Below are 24,760 nucleotides of genomic sequence, written 5' to 3' on the forward strand. Positions count from 1 at the left end.
ATTTCACCAGCCTGTCCATGTCTTCCTGAAGTCTATCATTCTCCTCCTCATTGTTCACTGTACTTCCAAGTTTTGTGACATCTGCAAATTTTGAAAAAGCGCGCTGTACACCCATGTTCAAGTCATTAATATATATCAAGAAAAGCAGTGATCCTACAACTGAACACTGGGGAACACCACTGTGTACCTTCCTCCAGTCCACTACTCTCTGTTTTCTGTCACTTAGCCAATTTTGTATCCATGCTGCCACTGTCCCGTTTATTCCATGGGCTTCAACTTTGCTGGCAAGCCTATTATGTTCCCCAGAACCAGATCCAGCACTGCTTCCTTCCTCGTTGGACTGGAAATACACTGATCAGAAGGTTCTCTTTTTACATTTCAGGAATTCCTCCCCCCTTTGCCCTTTACACTGTTAGGATAATTGAAGTCCCCCATTGTCACTACTGTAAATTTCTTGCATCTTTCTGCAGTTTGCCTGCAAATTTGCTCCTCTATTTCCTTCCAGAAACAACCAGAAAATTTACAAATAACACTGAGGCAGCAGGGAACAAAAATGAACTACAATAAAAAGGTTGAATTTCTTTCAGCTTTGTGCAGAGTTTAAAAATGAAAGATTCTGAGCAGGCAGTGCTACTTGGAATGCTGTTTCTTGCGCGTGCTGGTAGGTGTTTCTGTTGTGCTGTGCTTAAGGAGGTAAATGCTTGCTACATGGCCAAAGGGGATGTTTAAGAGGTGCTTTAATACTGATTGTACAGGGCCTTGGTGAGACCGCACCTTGAGTATTGTGTGCAGTTTTGGTCACCTTACCTGAGGAAGGACGTTCTTGCCATGGAGGGAGTGCAGCAAAGATTCACCAGGCTGATACCTGGGATGGCAGGAATGACGTATGAGGAGAGATTGTGTCGATTGGGCTTATACTCACTGGAGTTTAGAAGATTGAGAGGGGATCTCATCGAAACCTATAAAATTCTGTCAGGTCTGGACAGACTAGATGCAGGAAGGATGTTTCAGATGGCCGGGAAGTCCAGAACCAGGGGTCATCGTCTAAGGGGGTAAGCCATTTAGGACTGAAATGAGGAGGAACTTCTTCACCCAGAGAGTGGTGAACCTGTGGAATTCTCTGGCACAGAGGGCGGTGGAGGCCAGTTCATTAAATATATTCAAGAAAGAGTTGGATATATTTCTTGAGGCTAAAGGGATCAAGGGATATGGGGAGAAGGCAGGGACAGGGTACTGAATTTGGATGATCAGCCATGATCTCATTGAATGGCGGAGCAGGCTCGAAGGGCCGAATGGCCTACTCCTGCTCCTATCTTCTATGTTTCTATGATTTCCAACACTTCAGTCAACCAGTCAGCCCAGCCTGCCCCGTGGTGAACAATCACCTGCTCAGGTGCTACTCACCGGAGACATGGCAGTGGAGAGAACCTCCTGCAGTTCGACACCAAGAACCAGCCTCGGCAAACACCACAAATCCACTGCAGAAAGGGGCGAGGAGAATAAAATACTTTATATAATCATACAATGTAAATCACTGAGAAAAAAAGGACAAAGATTTTGGGGAAGAAGAAGAAGGGAAGAATGGATAGATAAAATACCTGCATCTTAAGCAAATACAATGGGAGGTAGAGCAAAATTGTTTGTACAATGCAAATAACTGGAATAAATATATTTGAGAAAACGTTATTTGCATCTTAAAAAGTGATGAATAAATAGTATTACAAATATTATGTGAGATGCCTGGATCTTTCAGCATCAGTAAGATGTATACTATTATCATGTGTCAGACATGTGATATGCTGCTTCAACTGTTTGACACAGGTGGATAAATATATTTGGGTTGCAGGAATATGGCGAACATCAGGCAGGCCGCTCCAGCTCCTAAATTACCAGCCAGCAAAAATCAGCATTGGATTTACATCCTCCCAGAATGCTTTTGAGATCAGATGGCTCCCACCTAAAGTGTGAATGATGAAACATAGAAGATAGGAGCAGGAGTAGGCCATTCGGCCCCTCGAGCCTGCTCCGCCACTCAATGAGATCATGGCTGATCATCCAAATTCAGTACCCTGTCCCTGCCTTCTCCCCATATCCCTTGATCCCTTTAGCCTCAAGAAATATATCCAACTCCTTCTTGAATATATTTAATGAATTGGCCTCAACCGCCCTCTGTGGCAGAGAATTCCACAGGTTCACCACTCTCTGGGTGAAGAAATTCCTCCTCATCTCAGTCCTAAATGGCTTACCCCTTATCCTTAGACTGTGACCCCTGGTTCTGGACTCCCCCGCCATCGGGAACATCCTTCCTGCATCTAGTCTGTCTAGTCCTGTTAGAATTTTATAAGTTTCAATGAGATCCCCTCTCATTCTTCTAAACTCCAGCGAATATATGAGAGTTCCCCCTGCACACCTCAGCCCAACCTCGGGCTGATCTTCCCTCTGCTTGATCTGGGTGAAGCTGACATCACCTTAATCTCACCTCCCGCTTACCGTGGATCTTAGAGCTGCTCCCTGCTTCTCTTTATTTGCTCTTCTTCCCACGGTTGATGAATGCAATGGCTGCTGTGACCGTCTACCTGGGGTGACACGGACACTGGCAGAGCTGTCCCCGGGGCTCTGACATTAATGCATTTCACTGGCACTGGAGATTATGGGAACTCAGGGCTGCTGTTGTTTCTTCTTCTGACGGATGATGGTTCTTAATTGGAGAATCCTGCAAGAGAGAAAATACCGAGAGCAAAACTGCAGACAGTGAGACAGTGATAGGAGAGAAAGACAGTAATGGGTCAGAGTAACAGGAGTGTCGGCCGTGCCTCAGTGGGTAGCACTCTTGTTTCTGAGTCAGAAGGTTGTGGGTTGAAGTCCCACTCCAGGGACTTAAGCACATAAAGCTAGGCTGACACTGCAGTGCAGTCCTGAGGGAGTGCTGCACTGTCGGAGGTGCCGGCTTTCAAATCACAGAAATCACAGAAACCCCACAGTGCAGATAGAGGCCATTTCGGCCCATCGAGCCTGCACCGACACATATCCCACCCGATCCCCGTAACCCCTACACCAACACATATCCCACCCTATCCCCGTAACCCCATGTATTTAATCCCCCTAACACTAAGGGTCAATTTATCATAGCCAATCAACCTAACCCGCACATCTTTGGACTGTGGGAGGAAACCGGAGCACCCGGAGGAAACCCACGCAAACACGGGGAGAATGTGCAAACTCCACACAGACAGTCGCCCGAGGCCGGATTTGAACCCGGGTCCCTGGCGCTGTGAGGCAACAAATGAGACATTAAACCGAGGCCTCGTCTGCTCTCTCAGGTGGACGTAAAAGATCCAATGGCACTATTTCACAGAAGAGCAGGGGAGTCTTGGCCAATATTTATCCCTCAATCAACATCACTAAGAAAAATTATCTGGTCATTATCACATTCCGCTTTTCCCACATTACAACAGTGACCGCACCGCGCCTGCGCACTGCGACCGAGCAGCCGGGCCCGGCTCTGAGCCTGCGCACTGCGACCGAGCCCGGCTCTGAGCCTGCGCACTGCGACCGCAGGCGGTTGTGATTCCGGTTGGAAGGTGAGGGGGCCGGTGGTAGCGAGCGGGGCCGGCCGCTCCGAGAGAGAGACAGGTCAGTGAGAGAGAGCGTCGGTGCGGGGAGAGGGTCACCCGGCCCGAGCCCCTGCTCACCCGGCCCGAGCCCCTGCTCACACCCACCAGGTGGAGGTTGCTGAGCTGGCAGCCCCCGGGCCTCGGCTCCGGCCCCAGCCCCTGGGCTTCGGCTCCAGCCCCTGGGCTCAGCCCCAGCCCCAGCCCCAGCCCCTAGCCCCAGCCCCCAGCCCCTGGCCCCAGCTCCAGCCCCAGCGCTCAGCCCCCAGTCCTGGGCCTCTGCCCCTGGCCCCAGCTCCAGCCCCTAGGCTCAGCCCTGGCCCCCAGCCCTAGGCCCTGGCCCCAGCCCCAACCCCTGGGCTCAGCCCCAACCCCTGGGCTCAGCCCTCAGCCCCCAGCCCCAGTCCTGGGCTCAGCCCCGGCCCTGGCCCCAGTCCTGGGCCTCAGCCCCCAGCCCCTGGGCTCAGCCCCCAGTCCTGGGCCTCAGCCCCCAGCCCCTGGGCTCAGCCCCCAGCCCCAGTCCTGGGCCTCAGCCCCCAGCCCCTGGGCTCAGCCCCCAGCCCCAGTCCTGGGCCTCAGCCCCCAGCCCCTGGGCTCAGCCCCAGTCCTGGGCCCCAGCCCCTGGGCTCAGCCCCTGGCCCCCAGCCTCGGCCGCAGCTCCAGCCCATGGGCTCAGCCCCCAGCCTCGGCCGCAGCTCCAGCCCATGGGCTCAGCCCCCAGCCCCAGCCCCAGCCCCAGCCTCGGCCCCAGTTCCAGCCCCTGGGCCTCAGCCCCTGGCCCCCCGGCCCCAGAGGGAGGGTGCGCTGTGCCGGTGCAAAGGCTGAAGTCTGATGGTCACCGAGAGTGGAGCCCAGATTTACCCGGGAGTGAAGGCTGCAGTCTGGGAGACCGGGCTCTGGTTCTCATCCATTGCACATTAATGAAACGGGAAGTGATATCTGCTTCCCACACTGGTTATTGTAGATTGCTGGCATTCCTTACAGTCGATGTCAAACACTGGACCAGTTAGTTGAATCCATTGCCAGGGCTAAATGTCTTACATTTAGGCACCAGAAGTTGAGACTCCAGGGGTCTGGATCAAGGCTGTGATCAGGTTGGGGGCTGCATAGCTCTGGCAGATCTTGAATTAAGTGTCGCTTAGGAGTTATACTTTTTTTGGAAAAATTATTGGTCTGCGTACGGTTGATCCATACTTCATATTGCAGCAATATGATGACTTTTCGGGCATGTAGTTTAGACATTTCACAACCACAGCATCCTGATCTTCCAACCCCATATCCTCTCCATCATAAAGACTCCCTACATACAGCTCCATAACATCGCCTGCCTCTGCCCCTGCTACCATGGCCCGTCAGCCACTGGAACCCTCATCCTTGCCTTCACCTTCATATTTGATTACTCTAACGCTCTCATTGCTGGCCTCCCATCCCTCCCATTCTGTTAACGTCAACTCCTCCTAACTTTGCTGCCTGTATCCTATCTGACGTCAAGTCCTGCTCACCTCCCACCCCTGTCCTCACTGACCTGCATTGGCTCCTGGTCCTCCGGTCCTTGTATTTAAATTACTGAATGGCTTTGCACCTTCTAAACTCTACCTTCCTCCAGCCCTACAACCTCCTCACTGAATGCTCTGTTCTTCTGACATGAGTCACTTGTGCAACCTCCTAATCTTTGCCCCACCATTGGCAGCTGTGCCTTCCGTCGTCTGGGTTCCGCACACTGAAATTCCCTCCTTAAACAGCTCTGCCTCTCCCGCCTTTTGGACCAACCCTTTGAAGCAGTGTGCGTTTTTCCAGTGAAGCTATGTTAAAGGTGCTTTATAATGCAAGGTGTTGCATATTGAAGCTTGATTCCCTTTAATCTGTAACAAATCCACCATTCTGTACTGGTTTTGTTTGCTGTGAGCTTGGTGCAATTCTGAACTGCCATCAGTTTCCTGTTAGTTTCAGAACTGTGCTTTGACCAAATTGCCTCGCCCCCTCCCTATCTCTGTAATCTCCTTTCATGTCTGAAAATGTCATATTTGATCTATTTTCCAAAAAGTACATTTTACACTCTGGCCAAACTATGATCTCTACATTAACACATCACACTTCGATGTCACATCACTTCTCATTCTCTTCCCACTCTCCAAGTCCTGGTTTGATTGTACAATAGTTAGAATGGAGAGTGCTCTTTTCAAAGTTTAGCACCTTTGAACAGCACTATCTTCACAGCATCTAAGGTAAGTTTATGAAAAGACAATTTAAATTCAGCAAACCTCCCTAATTTAGTTAGTGATTCCAGCCTAATAAAGAATTTCTAACAACTGAAGCGGATTTGTAAGATTTGTTTTCGGTCCTCGCCACAAACTCCGTTCCCGAGCCACTGACTCCATCCCTTTCCCAAACATCTGTCTGAGGCTGAACCAGACTCTTCGCAACCTTGGTGTCATATTTGACCCTGAACTGAGCTTCTGACCACATATCCGCGGCATAACTAAGACCGCCTACTTCCACCTCCGTAACATCGCCCGACTCCGCCCCACCTCAGCTCATCCGCTGCTGAAACCCTCATCCATGCCTTTGTTACCTCTAGACTTGACTATTCCAACCCACTCCTGGCTGGCCTCACACGTTCTACCCGCTGTAAACTTGAGGTCATCCAAAAGTCGGCTGCCCGTGTCCTAACTTGCACCAAGCCCCGTTCACCCATCACCCCTGTGCTCGCTGACCTACATTGGCTCCTGGTTAAGCAACGCCTCGACTTCAAAATTCTCATCCTTGTTTTCAAATCCCTCCATGGCCTCGCCCCTCCCTATCTCTGTATTCTCCTTCAGCCCCACAACCCCCCCCGAGATATCTGCGCTCCTCTAATTCTGGGCTCTTGAGCATCCCTGATTATAATCAATCAACCATTGGTGGCCATTCCTTCGTAGGCCCTAAGCTCTGGAATTCCCTCCCTAAACCTCTCCGCCTCTCTACCTCTCTTTCCTCCTTTAAGATGCTCCTTAAAACCTACCTCTTTGACCAAGCTTTTGGTCACCTGCCCTAATTTCTCCTTTTGTGGCTCGGTGGAACTGTGGTTAAAGGACACATTCTGTATAAAACTCCCTTCAGAGCCCTGTTCACCTTCATTGCCTCGGTTCTGATGAAAGGTCATTGACCTGAAACGTTAACTCTGTTTCTCTCTCCACAGATGCTACCTGACCACCTGAGTATTTCCAGCATTTCCTATTTTTATTTCAATATATATATACGCTGATGAATAGTTATTTTGTGGTAAACTGATTTGTTATAAAATGAGAATCAATTGGACTGATAGGTCACAAGGTTCATCCACAATTTTTCTTTACTGTGTAAAGGTAGCGTCTGGAAGAGTCGTCCTGAGGAGCAGTTTGAAGCCGTTTGACGCCATGGAGTTGCCAAATTACAGCAGGCAGCTGATGCAGCAGTTGTACACCCTGAGGAAAGAGGAGCAGTTCTGCGATTGCACCCTACTCATCGGAAACACGCAGTTCAGAGCGCACAAACTAGTGCTGGCCGCCTCCAGTTTGCTGTTTAAATCTCTGCTGGACAACACCGACACAATTTCCATCGACCAGGCTGTTGTCTGCCCTGAAGAGTTTGCTATTCTTTTGGAGATGGTCTATACGGGCAAAGTTCCACCAGGGAAGCACAACTTCACCAAAGTGGTTTCTGTTGCTGACAATTTGCAGATGTTTGATATTGCTGTGAGCTGCAAGAACATAGTGGCAAACCTAATGAAACACACTGCGGCAAATGAAATGCAGGCTGCTGGACCTGCTGTGGACGAAGCTGTGCAGCATCTAGTTGCTCAAAGTCCAGCAGACACACATCAGCACTGCGCAGTGCAAGAATCGGACAAAGATGAGCCTGCGCCTACTAATTCTGAAATATTAGAAGCGGAACAAAACCTTTCTCTAGAAGGATTAAACTCCACTGGTACAGAAGGCTTTGAAGCTGCTGGCGCTGCACTCCCCTCTGAGGAAAATATTCTGTTTGTTACTACTGTTTATCCAAAGCAAGATGCTGAGCACCAAGAAAGTTTACCAGAAAGCAATATCGCTAACATCCAGGACGTTAGCAATTCCCCAGCTTGTACTGACGGTGAAGAGGTGCTCAGCGAGCCGCCCAGCAAGAGAGGGAAGCTCACAATACCAGGTACAACACAGTGGTGTTTTGGTGGGAACTTATCTGTGTAACCAAAGTCAACGGATGATTATCAATTAAACGTCGTTCAGTGAGTTTCAGTCAGTAAAGAATGTAAGGTTTATAGGAAATGTCTCTCAACCTCTCCCAATCGGAGATGGCAGAGTCCTGAGCCTGACAGGTACTAAGCCAACAATGAACCGGAGTGTGGCAGGCTCTGGTTCTTGATTAATATTTCAGGTCAGCTCCAGAGCAATATTAATATGCCCTTGTCATTTATAGTTTTATTATTAGTTGACCACTTTGGGAATAATGTGGTGACCTGCTGATGCTAATTTATATGTCTGGGAATCAGAAATGCAATATTGGAAAATTAGTAGGTCCTGTTGAAGTAATTTGCCAATGAAATAGATCGAAAGAGCTTGAATTTATACGCCACCTTTTGTATCCTCAGGATGTCCCAAAGCCAGTGAAGTACTTCTGAAGTATAATTACTGCTGTAAGGTCAACAACAAAACTTGAATTCACATCGTGCGCCTCACTGAGGTGTAATCAAAAAGAAAATGGGCACTGAACCAAAGGAGGAGGTTTTAGGCGGGGTCAACAATAGCTTGGTGGGTCTTGAAGGAAGTGAGTGAGTTGGAGAGGCGGAAGCGCTTAGGGAGGGAATTCCAGAGCGTGAAGCTTAGGCGGTTGACAGCATGGCTGCCAATGGTGGGGCAAAGTGAGGCAGGGACTCACGAGACCAGAGTCAGTGGAATGGGGAGGTTACTGAGATAGGAAGGGGTGAGGCCATGACGAGGATTTAAACACAAGGATGAGAATTTGAAACCTGAGACATTGAGAGACTGGGAACCAATGTAGGACAACCAAGGCAGGGGGATGGCTAGCAGGACTTGAAGCAGGCTGGATTCAGGCAGCAGAGTTTTGGATCAGTGGAAGTTTACAGAAGGTGAAGCATGGGAGAGCATTGGATGAGGGTTTCAGTGCAGATGGACTGAGGCAGGGCGGAGGTGAGCAATACTATGGAGGTGGAAGGAGATGGCCTTTGTCATGGAGAGGATATGGGGGTGAAATAAGACGTCGAGGTCGTGGGTTTGCAGGGATGGTAGGGTCAAAAGTGGGTGTTTTGAAGAGGAGGTAATAGGTGGCTTTGAAGAGGGGGAACCGTCCCTGAGGATTAGGAACCATTTACAATGTCAGTTAGTCTGGGTGCTGGGAAGGGAAGTTGGGTGGTCAGCGGTTTAGTGGGAATGGGCTCAATGGAACAAGTGCTGAGTCCCTCTGAGGAGATGAGCTCAGAAAGGGCATGGCGAGGGGACGGGAGAAACTAGAAAGAGGCAGGGGTTCAGAGCAAGTCGGGGGCAAGTTCAGCCTAGTGGGCAAAGGGAAGGGGAATCAGCAGTGTAGGCAGCTGAATGGATGGTCTTTATTTAGTGACAAAGAAGTCCATGAGCTCCTCGCAGTTAGAGGTGAGGCTGGAGAGGGGTTTATCGGGATAGTCAATTGTGGAGATAAGAAGCTGGGGGGTTATCTTTGCTGACCAGGATGATCCTGAAGTAGTGGGTGATTTTGGCAGGGGAGAGTGAGGCCCAGTCCACCCTGATGTGGTCCAGCCAAATCTGGTAATGGATATGTCAGCCAGTAGTTCGCCAGATATGCTCAATGCTGCAAATGTGCATTTGTGCACAGCAAGGCCCCACAAACAACAATGAGATCAGTGAGCAGATCATTTGTTTTTAGTGGAATAAATGTTGGGGCTGTCTCCTGCTTTTCTTCAAATAGTGCCATGGGATCTTTTACAACCATGTGAACCGGCAGACGAGACCTTGGTTTAACGTCTCATTCAAAGACGGCACCTTCTCCAGTGTTGCACTCCCTCAGCACTGCATTGGAGTGTCGGTCTAGATTTTGGGCAGTAGTCTCTGGAGTGGAGCTTGAATCCACGACCTTCTGACTCGGAGGCTAGAGTGCTGCTGCTGAGCCAAGGCTGACGTGCACTGCCTCATTGCTTCAGCAAAGAGCTGACAGACATGGTGGGCCGAATGGCTTCCTCCTGTGCCATATTGACGGGATCTTTTCTTAGGCACAGTTTTTGAAATCTTTAATCATTTTTAAATAATGTCCAAAGAGAAGATCACCCCTCTTCATGTGAACTGTTAACCTGGCTGATACCAGAAGCTGAGTCGATAGTACAAGGTTATGGGATTCAGTTATTATTGGGATTCTTGAATGTACTTTGAAGGAGCTTTTTACATTACAGAAGAGCAGCTGACTGGAGGTGTGCTGGCCTCCTCTGCTGGCCGTACTCTATAGTTCCAGCAACATCGTAGACATGGAAATGTGGCTCGATGAATATACTGCTGGATTCAAGGAGGCAGGCAGTTGCAGGTCCCTGTGATTCCACGAATAAATTCCACAATGGAGTCCAGTGGGACCACCTCCCATGTAAAACTCGCAGAGGCTGCTCTCCCCAGACAGGAGCAGTGAGCATAGGCAATGTCAAGGCACCGGTAGAAGTGTGAGCTGTGTTGTGGAATACAATACTGGATTGAAGAAGAAAATGTGAGTGCGCTAATGAGATTCTTCCCCCAGATGTTTTCACCGTGCTGTGTTAAGATGTGGTACTGTCGAACATGCTGGAGTAGAACATCAGGACCACGCTGCTTGCTTTCCCCGCCCTCATTCAATTAAGATACTTTTCCTTTGATCCTAACCAGCCTGTCTAATTGCAATATTAGCTATCCAGTGAACACCTAGGCAAAGTCTACTGTTAGATTCAAGTATTAGTTGGTGGTAACGCAAGTTTGTTAATAAAATTGAAGGACTGCGGATTTTGGATAAGGTCAAATGACAAGTGTTCTGCATCAATATTGATTCTCATTATTGCATACTTGAAACAGTACTCTGAATATCTGCCGAAAATTCACTTGTAATTCAAATAGGAGCTGATCTTAAAGAGAGCTCTGCTCTATCAAATAGGGTGGAATGGTTTGATTATCCATCATTCATTGGCATTATAGGACAAGTGATGTGCTTGCCTCAACTCATCCACTATTGAAATCCTCACCCAGGCCTTTGTTATCGAGACTCGACTATTCCAGCGCTCCTGGCCGGCCTCCCATCTTCCACCCTCCGTAAACTTCAGCTCATCCAAAGCTCTGCTGCCCCGTGTCCTAACTCTCACCCAGTCACGCTCGCCCATCCCCCCCGTGCTCGCTGACCTACACTGGCTCCCGGTCCGGCAATGCGTCAGTTTTAAAATTCTCACCTTTGTTTTCAAATCCCTCCATGGCCTCGCCCCTCCCTACCTCTGTAACCACCTCCAGCCGTGCAGCCCTTTGAGATCTCTGTGCCCCTCCAATTCTGGCCTCTTGAGCATTCTCTATTTTAATCACTCCATCACTAGCGGTTGTGCTTTCAGCTGTCAAGGCCCCAAGCTCTGGAATTCCCTCCCTAAATCTCTCCGCTTCTCTAACTCTCTCTCCTCCTTTAAGACTGATGCGCTATCAATTACTCATAAAAGACTGAGAGTTAGAAGAGTAACTAAAGGCTTTTATTAACAACAGAATGGAGGTCTGCCTCGCGTGGTCGACCGGTCCATGATACTAAGGGCTGGGGAGCAGTCACCTTTATACTAGGACCTGTGGGAGGAGTCAGCCGAGGCATGTCCAGGCATGTACACAGTGGAATACAAACAGGACAAACAGGAATACAAACAGTGGTTTACCACAAAGACGCTCCTTAAAATCTACCTCTTCACCTGTCCTAATATCCCCTCATCGTAGAATCATAGAAATTTACAGCACAGAAGGAGGCCATTCGGCCCATTGTATCTGTGCCGGCCAAAAGCGAGCTCTCCAGCCTAATCCCACTTTCCAGCTCTTAGGCCGTAGCCCTGTAGGTTATGACACTAGGTGCATATCCAAGTACTTTTTAAATGTGGTTAGGGTTCCTGCCTCTACCACCCTTTCAGGCAGTGAGTTCCAGACCCTCACCACCCTCTGGGTGAAAACATTTCTCCAACTCTTCTCTAAACCTCCTGCCAATTACTTTAAATCTATGTCCCCTGGTTATTAACCTCTCTGCTAAGGAAAATAGGCCCTTCCTATCCATTCTATTGATGCCCCTCATAATTTTATACACCTCAATGAAATCTTCCCTCAGCCTCCTCTGTTCCAAGGAAAACAGCCTGTCCAGTCTTTTCTCACAGCTAAAATTCTCCAGTCTGGCAACATCCTCGTAAATCTCCTCTGTACCCTCTCTAGTGCAATCACATCCTTCCTGTAATGTGGTGACCACAACTGTACACAGTATTCTAGCTGTGGCCTAACTAGTGTTTTATACAGTTCGAGCATAACCTCCCTGCTCTTATATTCTATGCCACGGCTAATAAAGGAAAGTATTGTGTGACTCTGTGTCAAATTTTGTTTGATAACACTCCTGTGAAGCATCTTGGGGCATTTTACCAAGTTAAAGGTGCTATATAAATGCAAGTTGTTGTATGTACCAGTGCGCTCCACTATAGAGTGCGAGAGTGTTGAATTCAGCCTGGATACTCTTGTTAATTCCTCCTTCCCTCTCATGGTGGTTTTCTGTTTTTCGAGAAGATATTGTGATCGAGTTGAGCAGAAGGCAGGGTAATCTCGGGTAATCTATTCCGCTCCCACCAATAGAAAACGTTTTTGTAATAAACTTTTTGTGTCTGGTGTGCAGGTTTGAGCCTGTTGTCTGCATCATAGTTGTCGAACAAGTGGCCAATTTTCATCTTCCCCATTCGCTGTCCAGGATCTCTGTTTCGTGGCCCACTCTGTGGATCGTTGTGTGGGATTACTGATCAGGCCTACTCTCAGGAGAAAATTTTGAAAGTGAAAAGAGATAGAGAGCCCATGGGAGAAAGCTCGTGGAAGAATTTGCTTTGAAGTGTTGGCCAGGTGAATTTGCTTTGAAGAGGTGTGTTGTGGCAAACATCAGTTTTGACCTCTGCTTTGGAAAGGCCACTGGTACCACTCTCTGCCTGTACCCTTAGTGCAGCTTTGGTCTCCTTACCCAAGAAAGAATATACTTGCCATAGAGGTTCACCAGGCTGATTCCTGGGATGGCAGGACTGTCGTATGAGGAGAGATTGGGTCGACTAGGCCTGTATTCACTAGAGTTTAGAAGAATGAGAGGGGATCTCATTGAAACGTATAAAATTCTGACAGGGCTAGACAGACTGGTTGAAGGGAGGATGTTTTCCCCTGGCTGGGGGGTCTAGAACGAGGGGTCACAGTCTCAGGATATGGGGTGGGACATTTGGGACTGAGATGAGGAGAAATGTCTTCACTGAGGGTGGTGAACCTCTGGAATTCTCTACCACAGAAGGCGGTGGAGGCCAAGTCACTGAATATATTTAAGGAGGAGATAGATTTCTCGACACAAAAGGCCTCGGGGTATGGGGCGAGAGCAGGAATATGGTATTGATGGTGTGGAGATGCCGGAGTTGGACTGGGGTGGACAAATGTAAAAGGTCACACAGCACCAGGTTATAGAGTAGTGATTTCAAATAAAGCTGTTGGACTATAACCTGGTGTTGTGTGACCTTTTACATATGGTATTGAGATGGAGGATCAGCCATGTTGAATCACAGAATCACAGAAACCTCACAGTACAGATAGAGGCCATTTCGGCCCATCGAGCCTGCACCGACACATATCCCACCCGATCCCCGTAACCCCTACACCAACACATATCCCACCCTATCCCCGTATTTAATCCCCCTAACACTAAGGGTCAATTTTTATCATGGCCAATCAACCTAACCCCGCACATCTTTGGACTGTGGGAGGAAACCGGAGCACCCGGAGAAAACCCACGCAAACACGGGGAGAATGTGCAAACTCCACACAGACAGTCGCCCGAGGCCGGATTCGAACCCGGGTCCCTGGCGCTGTGAGGCAACAGTGCTAACCACTATGCCACCGTGGCGGAGCAGGCTCGAAGGGCCGAATGGCCTACTCCTGCTCCTGTTTTTCTATGTTGGCTGTTAAGCAGCACACAATCTGACTCCGTCTATTGTGGTCAGAAATTTTGCGGATCTTTTAACCACGAGATATTAAATTGAGGCCTTGTGCCCCCTCAGGTGGATGTAAAAGATCCCACGGCACTATCTGAAGAAGAGCAGGGGCGTTCTGGCCAATATTTGTCCCTCAATCAACTCCACCAAACATTAACTGGCCATTTATCTCATTGCTATCTGTGGGACCTTGCTATGTGCAACTTGGCTGCTGTGTTTGCCTACTTTACAACAGTTATTACACTTTAAAAGTACTTCATTGGCTTTGAAGCACATTGGGACATCCTGAGGATGAAGAAGGTGTTGTAAAAATGCTTTTTTCTTACTGACTCATGCTGTGGAATTTTCTGATTCAGATGGTGCGAGGGGTGATGTGGATGAGGAGATGTGGTTTTCTGGTGCTCTGATCCTTCCTGGGCTGTTTAACACCAAAGTAGTGTTTGGGGAGTAGTCCTATGTGTTGATGCAAGATCTGTAGTGCAACTGCGGAGTGAAGCTGCTGCCGGATTGCATTTTGGGGAGTGATACGAGACTGCCTCAGAGTGGTAGCGGCATGCTGCTTCGGCCTCATACTGGCCGAGATGTAACTGCAGCCAGTGCAAAATCAACTTTAAAAAGTTCCAAGATGGTAAAATTGGAAGTATTTAGTGACTTATCGCACTCGCTCTTCATTAATTAAGAAAAAGTAACCAGCCTTCGGAGCCGAGCTGCAGTTTTGTGATTGGAGAACAGTGTGAAACTGGCAGTGCTCTGTCTTGCTCTGATGGTATTCTGTGTCAGTAACTCAGTACCTTATGTGAATGGATGTCTGAGTTCTGTACTAGCAGACACTTTACATGGGGCTTGGTTGTGTTGTACTCTCACAACCTATTTTCTGTGCAGATTAATCGAGAAATGCTTTGGTAATTTTACCTTTAGCTTGAAATATGGGCTGGAGGGGAATTGGAAGGGAAAGACGCATCTTTCCAATGCTGCTGAAATAATTTTGAGCAAAAGTACTTTTGGTTCTGTCTGCAGTCAGCACTTGGACATGTGAAAATGAGCCAGTGACATTTCTGAGCTTCAGTATTCTTCACTTACCGAACTGTTCTTGTGCAATGAAGTACAGTTACTACAAAAATCCCTACAGTGGATCTTTACTGTGTGTACTGTTGATGAGTTCAGAGGGAGTTGCTGCTGTGCATCCCTTGCTGTGGATTGTTCAGCCCCTGATCCGGACTCATTCTGATCTGTGTCTAGACTTGGATATGGTGAGTGTTTATAACAAGCTGCAAAATTTTGTGGAACTTTTTCGGTTTGCACTTCAAGGTGATGAATACTGATGTTGTCTAACAGGGCAGATGGGGTCCAAGGTTAGGGCTGGTGTGAAGTGATTTCTAGTGTAAATCGAGTCGGGCCCCACCTGACTGGAGCAAAGTGGAATGGGACTCCTTGGAAGTGATCGTCCTTCACTACTTCAATTCGCTGCCACGTGGAGTGTAAATCCAATGTACTATCAAACTTGCCTCAAGGCTCTGTCCTTGCAGGACCACTAGATTTCTAGATTTTAAATTCGTTCTTGGAATATGGACATCGCTATTGCCCATCCCTAATTGCCCTTGTGGTGAGCTGCCTTCTTGAGCCACTGCAGTCCATGTGCTGAGGGCACTCCCACAGTGCTGTTAGGTCGGGAGTTCCAAGATTTTGACCCAGCGACGATGAACAGCGATATACTTCCACGTCAGGATGGTGTGTGACTTAGAGGGGAACTTGGAGGTGGTGGTGTTCCCATGCGCCTGCTGCCCTTGTCCTTCTAGGTGGAAGAGGTCGCGGGTTTGGGAGGTGCTGCCGAAGAAGCCTTGGCAAGTTGCTGCAGTGCATCTTGTAGATGGTACACACTGCAGCCACGGTACACCGGTGGTAGAGGGAGTGAATGTTTAAGGTGGTGGATGGGGTGCCAATCAAGCGGGCTGCTTTGTCCTGGATGGTGTCGAGCTTCTTGCGTGTTGTTGGAGCTGCACTCATCCAGGCAAGTGGAGAGTATTCCATCACACTCCTTACTTGTGCCTTGTAGATGGTGGAGAGGCAGGAATCAGGCAATGGACACCCAGTTCTGCCAGGCTGGAATCTATTATTCCAGCCTCAGACCAGCAGCTGCAGTGTAATGGTTTCTGTGCCTTCTCGGTTCCACTGTTCATCCTGGACACGGGACACCCACACTGGCTGGTTAAAAGGCAGCTGCAAATGTTCTCCTTTTCTCTAGCCGATCAAGTGCCAGAACTGTAAATATTGAGATAGTTATGACATAGTTACAGCCAGGTTAGTATCTTACACATTACACAGTGCAATTCTGACCTGTCTGATCACCCCGAGACTACACAGTGCAATTCTGACCTGTGATCACTCCGAGACTACACAATGCAATTCTCACCTGCCTGATCACCCCATGGCTACACAGTACAGCTCTCACCAGTCATAGAGTCATAACGGCACAGAAGGAGGCCATTCGGCCCATCGAGTCCATGTCGGCTCTCTATAGAGCAATCAAGTTAGTCCCATTCCCCCGCTCTATCCCCTCACACTTCTCTGTATTAAATTCCATCTGCCACTTGTCTGCCCATTCTGCTAGCCTTTCTATGTCCTGTTGCAGTCGATTGGTATCATCCTCACTGTTTGCCACATCCCCAAGTTTGGTGTCATCGGCAAATTTAGAAATTCTACTCTGTATTCCAATATATATATATAAAAAAGTGGCCCCAGCACTGACCGTTGGAGAACACCATCCTCCAGTCTGGAAAAACAGCCATTTACCACAACTCGCTGTTTTCTGTCCTTAAGCCAATTCCTGATCCAAGCTGCCACTGACCCACCTATTCCATGAGCCTCAATTTTGTTAACCAGCCTTCTATGTGGTACTTTGTCAAACGCCTTCCTAAAATCCATGTAAACAACATCCATTGCATTCCCTTCATCAATCTTCTCTGTTACTTCATCAAAAAACTCAATTAGATTAGTCAAACACGATCTGCCTTTTACAAACCCGTGTTGGCTCTCCTTAATTAGCTTAAACCTCTCCAAGTGCCCGTTCATTTTTTCCTTGATTATTGTTTCTAAAACTTTACCCTGCACATATGTTAAAACTGACCAGCCTGTAGTTACTAGGATTGTCCTTGCACCCTTTCTTGAACAATGGTGTCACATTTGCCCTTTCCAATCCTCAGGCACCTCCCCCGCATCTAGGGAAGATTGGAAAATTATGGCAAGCCCTTCTGCTATCTCCTCCCCCAATTCCCTTTGCAACCTGGGATGCAAGCCATCTGGACCAGGTGACTTATCCACTCTAAGCATACCCAGTCTTTCTAGTACATCCTGTCTATCAATTTTCACCCCTTCCACTGCTTCTACATTTTCCATGTCTACCAATATTTTGTCAGCATCCACCTCCTTAGTAAACACCGATACAAAGTACTCATTGAGTATTCTAGCCTTGCCCTGCGCCTCTAAGCATATATCACTTTCTTTGTCCCTAATAGGCCCCAGCCCGTCTCTTACTACCCGCTTACTGTTTACATGCCAGTAGAAGATTTTGGGGTTCTCTTTTATGTTAACCGCCATTCTACTCTCATATTCTCTCTTTGCCAATCTTATTTTCATCTTCACTTCCCCCCTCAACTTATTGTATTTGGTCTGGTTCTCCCTTGAAGAATTCACCTGACATTCATCATACACCCTCTTTTTTTTGTTTCATCATCTACTCTATCTCCCTCGTCATCCAAGGAGCCCTTGCTTTGGTTCCCTTACCCTTCCCTCTTGTTGGAATGTACCTAGCCTGTACTTGGAACATCTCCTCCTTAAAGATCACCCTAAAGATCACCCATTGTTCCGTTACAGTTTTTCCTGTCAGTCTTTGGTTCCATTTTACCCTGTCTAGATCCTTTCACATCCCGTTGAAGTTAGCCCTATTCCAGTTTATAAGTTCCACTCTAGATTGTTCCTTGCTCCTCTCCATTGCTAATCTAAATCTTATGATATGATGATCACTCGTACCCAAGTGTTCTCCCACAGACAATTAGTTGACCTGGCCCACCTCATTCCCCAGCACCAGGTCCAGAAATGCCTCCTTCCTAGTTGGGCCAAGAACATACTAGTCAAGGAAATTCTCCTACATAGAAACATAGAAGATAGGAGCAGGAGTAGGCCATTCGGCCCCTTGAGCCTGCTCCGCCATTCAATGCGATCATGGCTGATCATCCAAATTCAGTACCCGGTCCCTGCTTTCTCCCCATACCCCTTGATCCCTTTAGCCTTGAGAAATATATCCAACTCCTTCTTGAATATATTTAATGAATTGGCCTCTACTGCCTTCTGTGGTAGAGAATTCCACAGGTTCACCACTCTCTGGGTGAAGAAATTCCTCCTCATTTCTGTCCTAAATGGCTCACCCCTTATCCTTAGACTGTGACCCCTGGTTCTGGACTCCCCGACCATCGGGAACATTCTTCCTGCATCTAGTCTGTCCAGTCCTGTCAGAATTTTATAAGTTTCAATGAGATCCCCTCTCATTCATCTAAACTCCAGCGAGTACAAGCCCAATCGACCCAATCTCTCCTCGTACATCATTCCTGCCATCCCAGGTATCAGCCTGGTGAATCTTCGCTGAACTCCTTCCATGGCAAGAACATCCTTCCTCAGATAAGGCGACCAAAACTGCACACAATACTCAAGGTGTGGTCTCACCAAGGCCCTGTACAACTGGAGCAAGACATCCTTGTTCCTGTACTCGAACCCTCTTGCTACGAAGGCCAACATACCATTTGCCTTCTTAACCGCCTGCTGCACCTGCATGCTTACCTTCGACTGGTGCACAAGGACACCCAGGTCTCGTTGCACGTCCCCTTCTCCCAATCTATTGCCATTCAGATAATCTGCCTTCCTGTTTTTGCTACCAAAGTGGATAACCTCGCATTTATCCACGTTATATTGCATCTGCCACGCTTCTGCCCAATCACCCAACCTGTCCAAATCATCCTGGGGTTTCTCGGCATCCTCCTCACAGCACACACGCCCACCCAGCTTTGTGTCGTCTGCAAATTTGGAGATATTACATCTAGTTCCCTTGTCTAGATCATTTATATATATATATTGTGAATAGCTGGGGTCCAAGGACCGATCCCTGCGGTACCCCACTAGTCACTGCCTGCCACTCGGAAAAAGACCCGTTTATTCCTGAACATATTTCAGAAATTCCTTCCCCTCCTTTCCCTTTACCCTATCATTATCCCAATCGATATTTGGGAAATTAAAGTCCCCCAATATCACCACTCTATAGCTCTTGCATATCTCTGCGATTTCCCTGCAGATTTGCTCCTCTACCTCCCTCACTATTTGGAGGCCTATAGAATGCCCCCAATAGCATGATCATACCCTTTTTGCTCCTGAACTCTAACCAAGTGGATTCTGTCCTTGTCCCTTCAAGAACATCCTCCCTTTCCAACACTACAATGTCTTCCTTAATCAGCACTGCCACCCCACCTCCCTTTTTTCCTTCCCTATCTTTTCTGAACACCTTGTACCCTTGAATATTACGTGCCCAGCCCTCACCGTTTTTAAGCCACATTTCCGTTATTGCCACAACATCATATTGCCACATGGCCTTATTCACCACACTTTGTGCGTTTGTGTACATGCATTCTAAACCCGTTTTTGAATTTTTCGTAATCTTAGTCTGCTCCTATCTAATATGGTACTACTTCCGCCTCTCGTACTATCCCACACACTCACTCTTTTATGCACCTTATTCCTCTTTTCTACTCCTATATACTGGTACCCATCCCCCTCCCAAGTTCGTTTAAACCCTCCCCAACAGCACTAGCAAACTTCCCTGTGAGAATATTGGTCCCGGCTCTGTTGAGGTGTAACCCGTCCGGCTTGTACAGGTCCCACCTTCCCCAGAAATGGTCCCAATGCCTCAGGAATCTAAAGCCCTCCCTTCTGCACCATCTCTCCAGCCTCGCATTCATCTGTTGTATCCTCCTATTCCTGTACTCACTAGCATGTGGCACTGGGAGTAATCTGGAGATTAACACCTTTGAGATCCTGCTTTTTAACCTCTCCCCTAGCTCCCTATAGTCTGCCTGCAGGACCTCATCCCTCTTTCTACCTATGTCGTTGGTACCGATATGGACAACGACCTCTGGCTGTTCACCCTCCCCCCTCAGAGTGTCCTGCAGCTGCTCAGTGACATCCTTGACCCTGGCACCAGGGAGGCAACATACCATCCTGGAGTCACGTCTGCGTCCACAGAAATGCCTGTCTGCTCCCCTAACCAATGAATCCCCTATCACTGTTGCTCTTCCACGATTCTTCCTCCTCCCCTGTGCAGCTGAGCCACCCGTGGTGCCGTGGCCTTGGCTCTGGCTGCACTCCCCAGAGCAGCCATCACCCCCACCAGTTTCCAGAGCTGTGAACTGGTTAGTGAGCGAGATGCACTGGGGATTCCTGCCCTACCTGCCTGGTCCTCCTCCTCTGTTTGGTGGTCACCTATTCCCTCTCTGCTTGCACATTCTGAGGCTGCGGGGTGACCACTTCTAGAAACGTGCTTTCCAAGTATTTCTCAACCTCGCGGATGCACTGTAGTGACTCCAGCTGCCGCTCAAGCTCGAGTTGCTGCAGTTGGCAACACTTCCTGCACACGTGGTTGTCCAGGCCGCAAGGAGTGTCCAGGATTTCCCACATGGTACAGGATGTGCAAATCACGGGACTAAACTGCCCTGCCATGCCTCTACCAGGCTATGGAGGTAATTTAGCAGAAATAAACTTAACAAGAAACACTCAACAGCTACCCACCAATCAGCATTTCCCTCTATTAGATAGGCTATGAGCTACTTAGCAGAAATATACTGAAAACAGAACATTAAAAAACTTACCACAAATACTCACCTCCCTTGTGCCAGCGACACCTTTGAATTCTGACATCACTCCTTCGTTGTGTCGCTTGCCGACTGTCTCCCTCGCAGGTAGTCTGCTCACTCAGACTCCCAGGCCTCTGCCTTTATCCCCGGTCTCTGACTCCATTCCTCTCGCAGGTCCGCTCACTCAGCTGCCTGATCACCCCTGGGCTACACAGTGGCGCTCTCACCTGTCTAATCACCCCTAGGCCGGGGGTTCTTGACCTTTTTGTTTCCATGGCCCCCCTCCTGTGTTATAAAAATTCTGTGGCCCCCTGTCACACAACATGAGATTTTTCTGTATAAAAATGAGCTATTAGTTATTACTAGCTCTATTACACCTTACGTAAAGAAGAATTTATTAAGTCCTAAATTTACATAAGCAAATACTGTGGATGCTGGAAATCTGAAAAACAAATCGAAAATGCTGGAAATACTCAGCAGTTCATGCAGCATCTGTAGAGAGAACATAAGAACATGAACATAAGACGTAGCAGCAGGAGTCGGTCATTTGGCCCCTCGAGCCTGCTCCGCCATTCAATAAGATCATGGCTGATCTGATCTTGGCCTCAACTCCACTTCCCTGCCCGCTCCCCATAACCCTCGACTCCCTTATCGTTCAAAATTCTGTCTATTTCCACCTTAAATATATTCAATGACCCAGCCTCCACAGCTCTCTGGGGAAGAGAATTCCAAAGATTCACAACACTCAGAAGAAATTCTTCCTCATTTCCGATTTAAAAGGGTGCCCCCTATTCTGAAATGATGCCCCCTAGTCCTGGATTCCCCCACGAGGGGAAACATTCTCTCTGCATCTACCCTGTCAAGCCCCTTTAAAATCTTATGTTTCAACTACGAAGGTATGAGTTGACTATGATAGATTGGGAAGCTTCATTAAAAGGCATGACGGATAGGCAATGACTAACATTTAAGGAACGAGTGCATGAATTGCAACAGTTATACATTCTTTTCTAGTGCAAAAACACAAAAGGAAAAGAGGCCCAACCATGGCTAACAAAAGAAATTAAGGATAGTATTAGATCCAAAGAGGAGTCATATAAAGTTGCCAGAAAAAGTAGCAAGCCTGAGGATTGGGAGCAGTTTAGAGTTCAGCAAAAACGGACCAAGAGGTTGATTAAGAGGGGAAAAATAGAGTATGAGAGTAAACTTGCAAGGAACATAAAAGCGGATTGTAAAAGCTTCTACAAGTATGTAAAAAGAAAAAGATTAGTGAAGACAACTGTAAGTCCCTTAGTCAGAAACGGGAGAATTTATAATGGGGAACAAGGAAATGGCAGAGCAATTAAACAAATACTTTGGTTCTGTCTTCACGGAAGAGGACACAAATAACTTCCCAGAAATGCTAGGGAACCAAGGGTCTAGTTAGAAGGAGGAATTAAAGGAAATTAGTATTAGTAAAAAAAATAGTGCGGGAGAAATTAATGGGACTGAAAGCTGATAAATCCCCAGGGCCAGATAATCTGCATCCCAGAGTACTAAAAGAAGTAGCCATGGAAATAGTGGATGCATTGGTTATCATCTTCCAAAATTCTATAGATTATGGAACTGTTCCTGCAGATTGGAGGGTGGCAAATGTAACCCCACTATTTTAAAAAGGAGGGAGAGAGAAAACAGGGAACTACAGACCAGTTAGCCTAACACCTGTAGTCGGGAAAATGCTAGAGTCTATTATAAAGGATGTGATAACAGGACACTTGGAAAATATCAACTGGATTAGACAAAGTCAACATGGATTTATGAAAGGGAAATAGTGTTTGACAAATCTACTGGAGTTTTTTGAGGATGTAACTGGTAGAATAGATGAGGGAGAACCAGTGGATGTGGTGTATTTGGATTTTCAGAAGGCCTCTGATAAAGTCCCACATAAGAGGTTAGTGTGCAAAATTAAAGCACATGGGATTGGGGGTAATATACTGACATGGATTGAAAATTGGTTAACAGACAGGAAACAGAGAGTAGGAATAAATGGGTCTTTTTCGGGGTGGCAGGCGGTGACTGGTGGGGTACCGCAGGGATCGGTGCTTGGGCCCCAGCTATTCACAATATATATCAGTGATTTGGATGAGGGAACCAAATGTAATATTTCCAAGTTTGCTGACGACACGAAACTAGGTGGGATTGTGAGGAGGCTCCAAGGTGATTTAGACAAGTTGAGTGAGTGGGCAAATACATGGCAGATGCAGTATAACGTGGATAAATGTGAAGTTATCCACTTCGGTAGGAAAAACAGAAAGGTAGAGTATTATTTAAATGGTGATAGATTGGGAACTGTTGATGTACAAAGAGACCTGGTTGTCCTTGTACACCAGTCACTGAAAGCAAACATGCAAGTGCAGCAAACAGTTAGGAAGGCAAATGGTATGTTGGCCTTCATTGCAAGTGGATTTGAGTACAGGAGCAAGGATGTCTTACTACAGTTGTACAGGGCCTTGGTGAGACCACACCTGGAGTAGTGTGTGCAGTTTTGGTCTCCTTACCTAAGAAAGGATATACTTACCATAGAGGAAGTGCAGCGAAGGTTCAGACTCCTGGGATGGCAGGACTGTCGTATGAGGAGAGATTGGGTTGACTAGACCTGTATTCACTAGAGGTTAGAAGAATGAAAGGGGATCTCATTGAAACGTATGAAGTTCTGACAGGGCTAGACAGACTGGATGCAGGGAGGATGTTTCCCCTGGCTGGGGGGTGTCTAGAACGAGGGGTCACAGTTTCAGGATATGGGGTAGGACTGAGATGAGAAATGTCTTCACTCAGAGGGTGGTGAACCTGTGGAATTCTCTACCACAGAAGGCTGTGGAGGCCAAGCCACTGAATATATTTAAGAAGGAGATAGATAGATTTCTAGACACAAAAGGCATCAAGGGGTATGGGGAGAGAGTGGGAATATGGTATTGTAGATAAAGGATCAGCCATGATATTGAATGACGGAGCAGGCTCGAAGGGCCGAATGGCCTACTCCTGCTCCTATTTTTCTATGTTTCTAAGATCCCCTCTCATTCTTCTAAACTCCAGTGAGTATAGGCGCAACCATTCTTCATAAGGTAATCCCTTCATCTCCGGAATTAACTTCGTGAACCTTCTCTGAACTGCCTCCAATGCAAGTCGATCCTTAAATAAGGAGACCAAAACTGTATGCTGGACTCCAGGTGTGGTCTCACCAATGCCCTGTACAGTTGTAACAGGACTTCCCTACTTTTATGATAGCAAAATACTGCAGATGCTGGAAATCCGAAATAACAACAGAAAATGCTGGAAAAACTCAGCAGGCCAGGCAACATCCGTGGAGAGAAATTAAAGTCGACGTTTCGGGTCGAAACCCTTTTTCAAAACTGGAAAGGAAATGAAATAGATCGAAAGGCAGGACTGGGAGAGAACAAAAGAAGTGAAGAGACATTAAGAGGTATTCAAAACGAGACGAGATGGTGATCGGACTAGTGGAGACAAAAGACGGCTCAGATTAGGTGTGAAATGTTCTGGCAGAATGAGAGACAGTTGCCATGTGGGAGAGAGAAAAAAAGGAAAGGGGGGGGGAGAAGGGAAAAACGAAAACAAAGGGGTGGATAAAAAATATAAGTAAAAATGTAATAGGGGCCGAGGTTATGATCTGAAATTGTTGAACTCGATATTGAGTCCGGAAGGCTGTAAAGTGCCTAATCGGAGTCCGTAAGGGTGACCCCGAGCTTCCGGTCGCCTGTCATTTTAATTCACCGCCCCATTCCCACTCGGACCTCACCGTCCTCGGCCTCTTGCATTGTTCCACAGAAGCTCAACATAAACTCGAGGAACAGCACCTCATCTTCCGATTAGGCACTTTACAGCCTTCCGGACTCGATATCGAGTTCAACAATTTCAGATCATAACCTCGGCCCCTATTACATTTTTACTTATATTTTTTATCCACCCCTTTGTTTTCGTTTTTCCCTTCTTCCCCCCCCCCCCCCCCTCTCTATTTCATTTCCTTTCCAGTTTTGAAAAAGGGTTAGACCCGAAACGTC

The 24,760-nt window shown here is 47.6% G+C and overlaps 1 protein-coding gene across 3 annotated transcripts in view; it reads left to right on the forward strand.

Annotated features, from left to right (window-relative positions):
• The first annotated feature begins 3,532 nt into the window (after window positions 1–3,532).
• zbtb40 (zinc finger and BTB domain containing 40) overlaps window positions 3,533–24,760 on the forward strand; it is a 98,228-nt gene continuing 77,000 nt past the window's right edge. For all 3 annotated transcript variants that reach the window (XM_085966782.1, XM_085966783.1, XM_085966784.1), the window contains exons 1-2: window positions 3,533–3,633; window positions 6,956–7,775. In XM_085966782.1, coding sequence (XP_085822908.1) covers window positions 7,007–7,775 — 769 coding nt within the window. In that variant the 5' untranslated portion in view covers window positions 3,533–3,633; window positions 6,956–7,006. The remainder of the gene's footprint in view (window positions 3,634–6,955; window positions 7,776–24,760) is intronic.

The sequence above is a fragment of the Somniosus microcephalus genome, chromosome 25, assembly GCF_052327205.1.
Source record: "Somniosus microcephalus isolate GS21.2 chromosome 25, FLI_Smic_1.0, whole genome shotgun sequence".
Taxonomy (NCBI): Eukaryota; Metazoa; Chordata; class Chondrichthyes; order Squaliformes; family Somniosidae; genus Somniosus; species Somniosus microcephalus.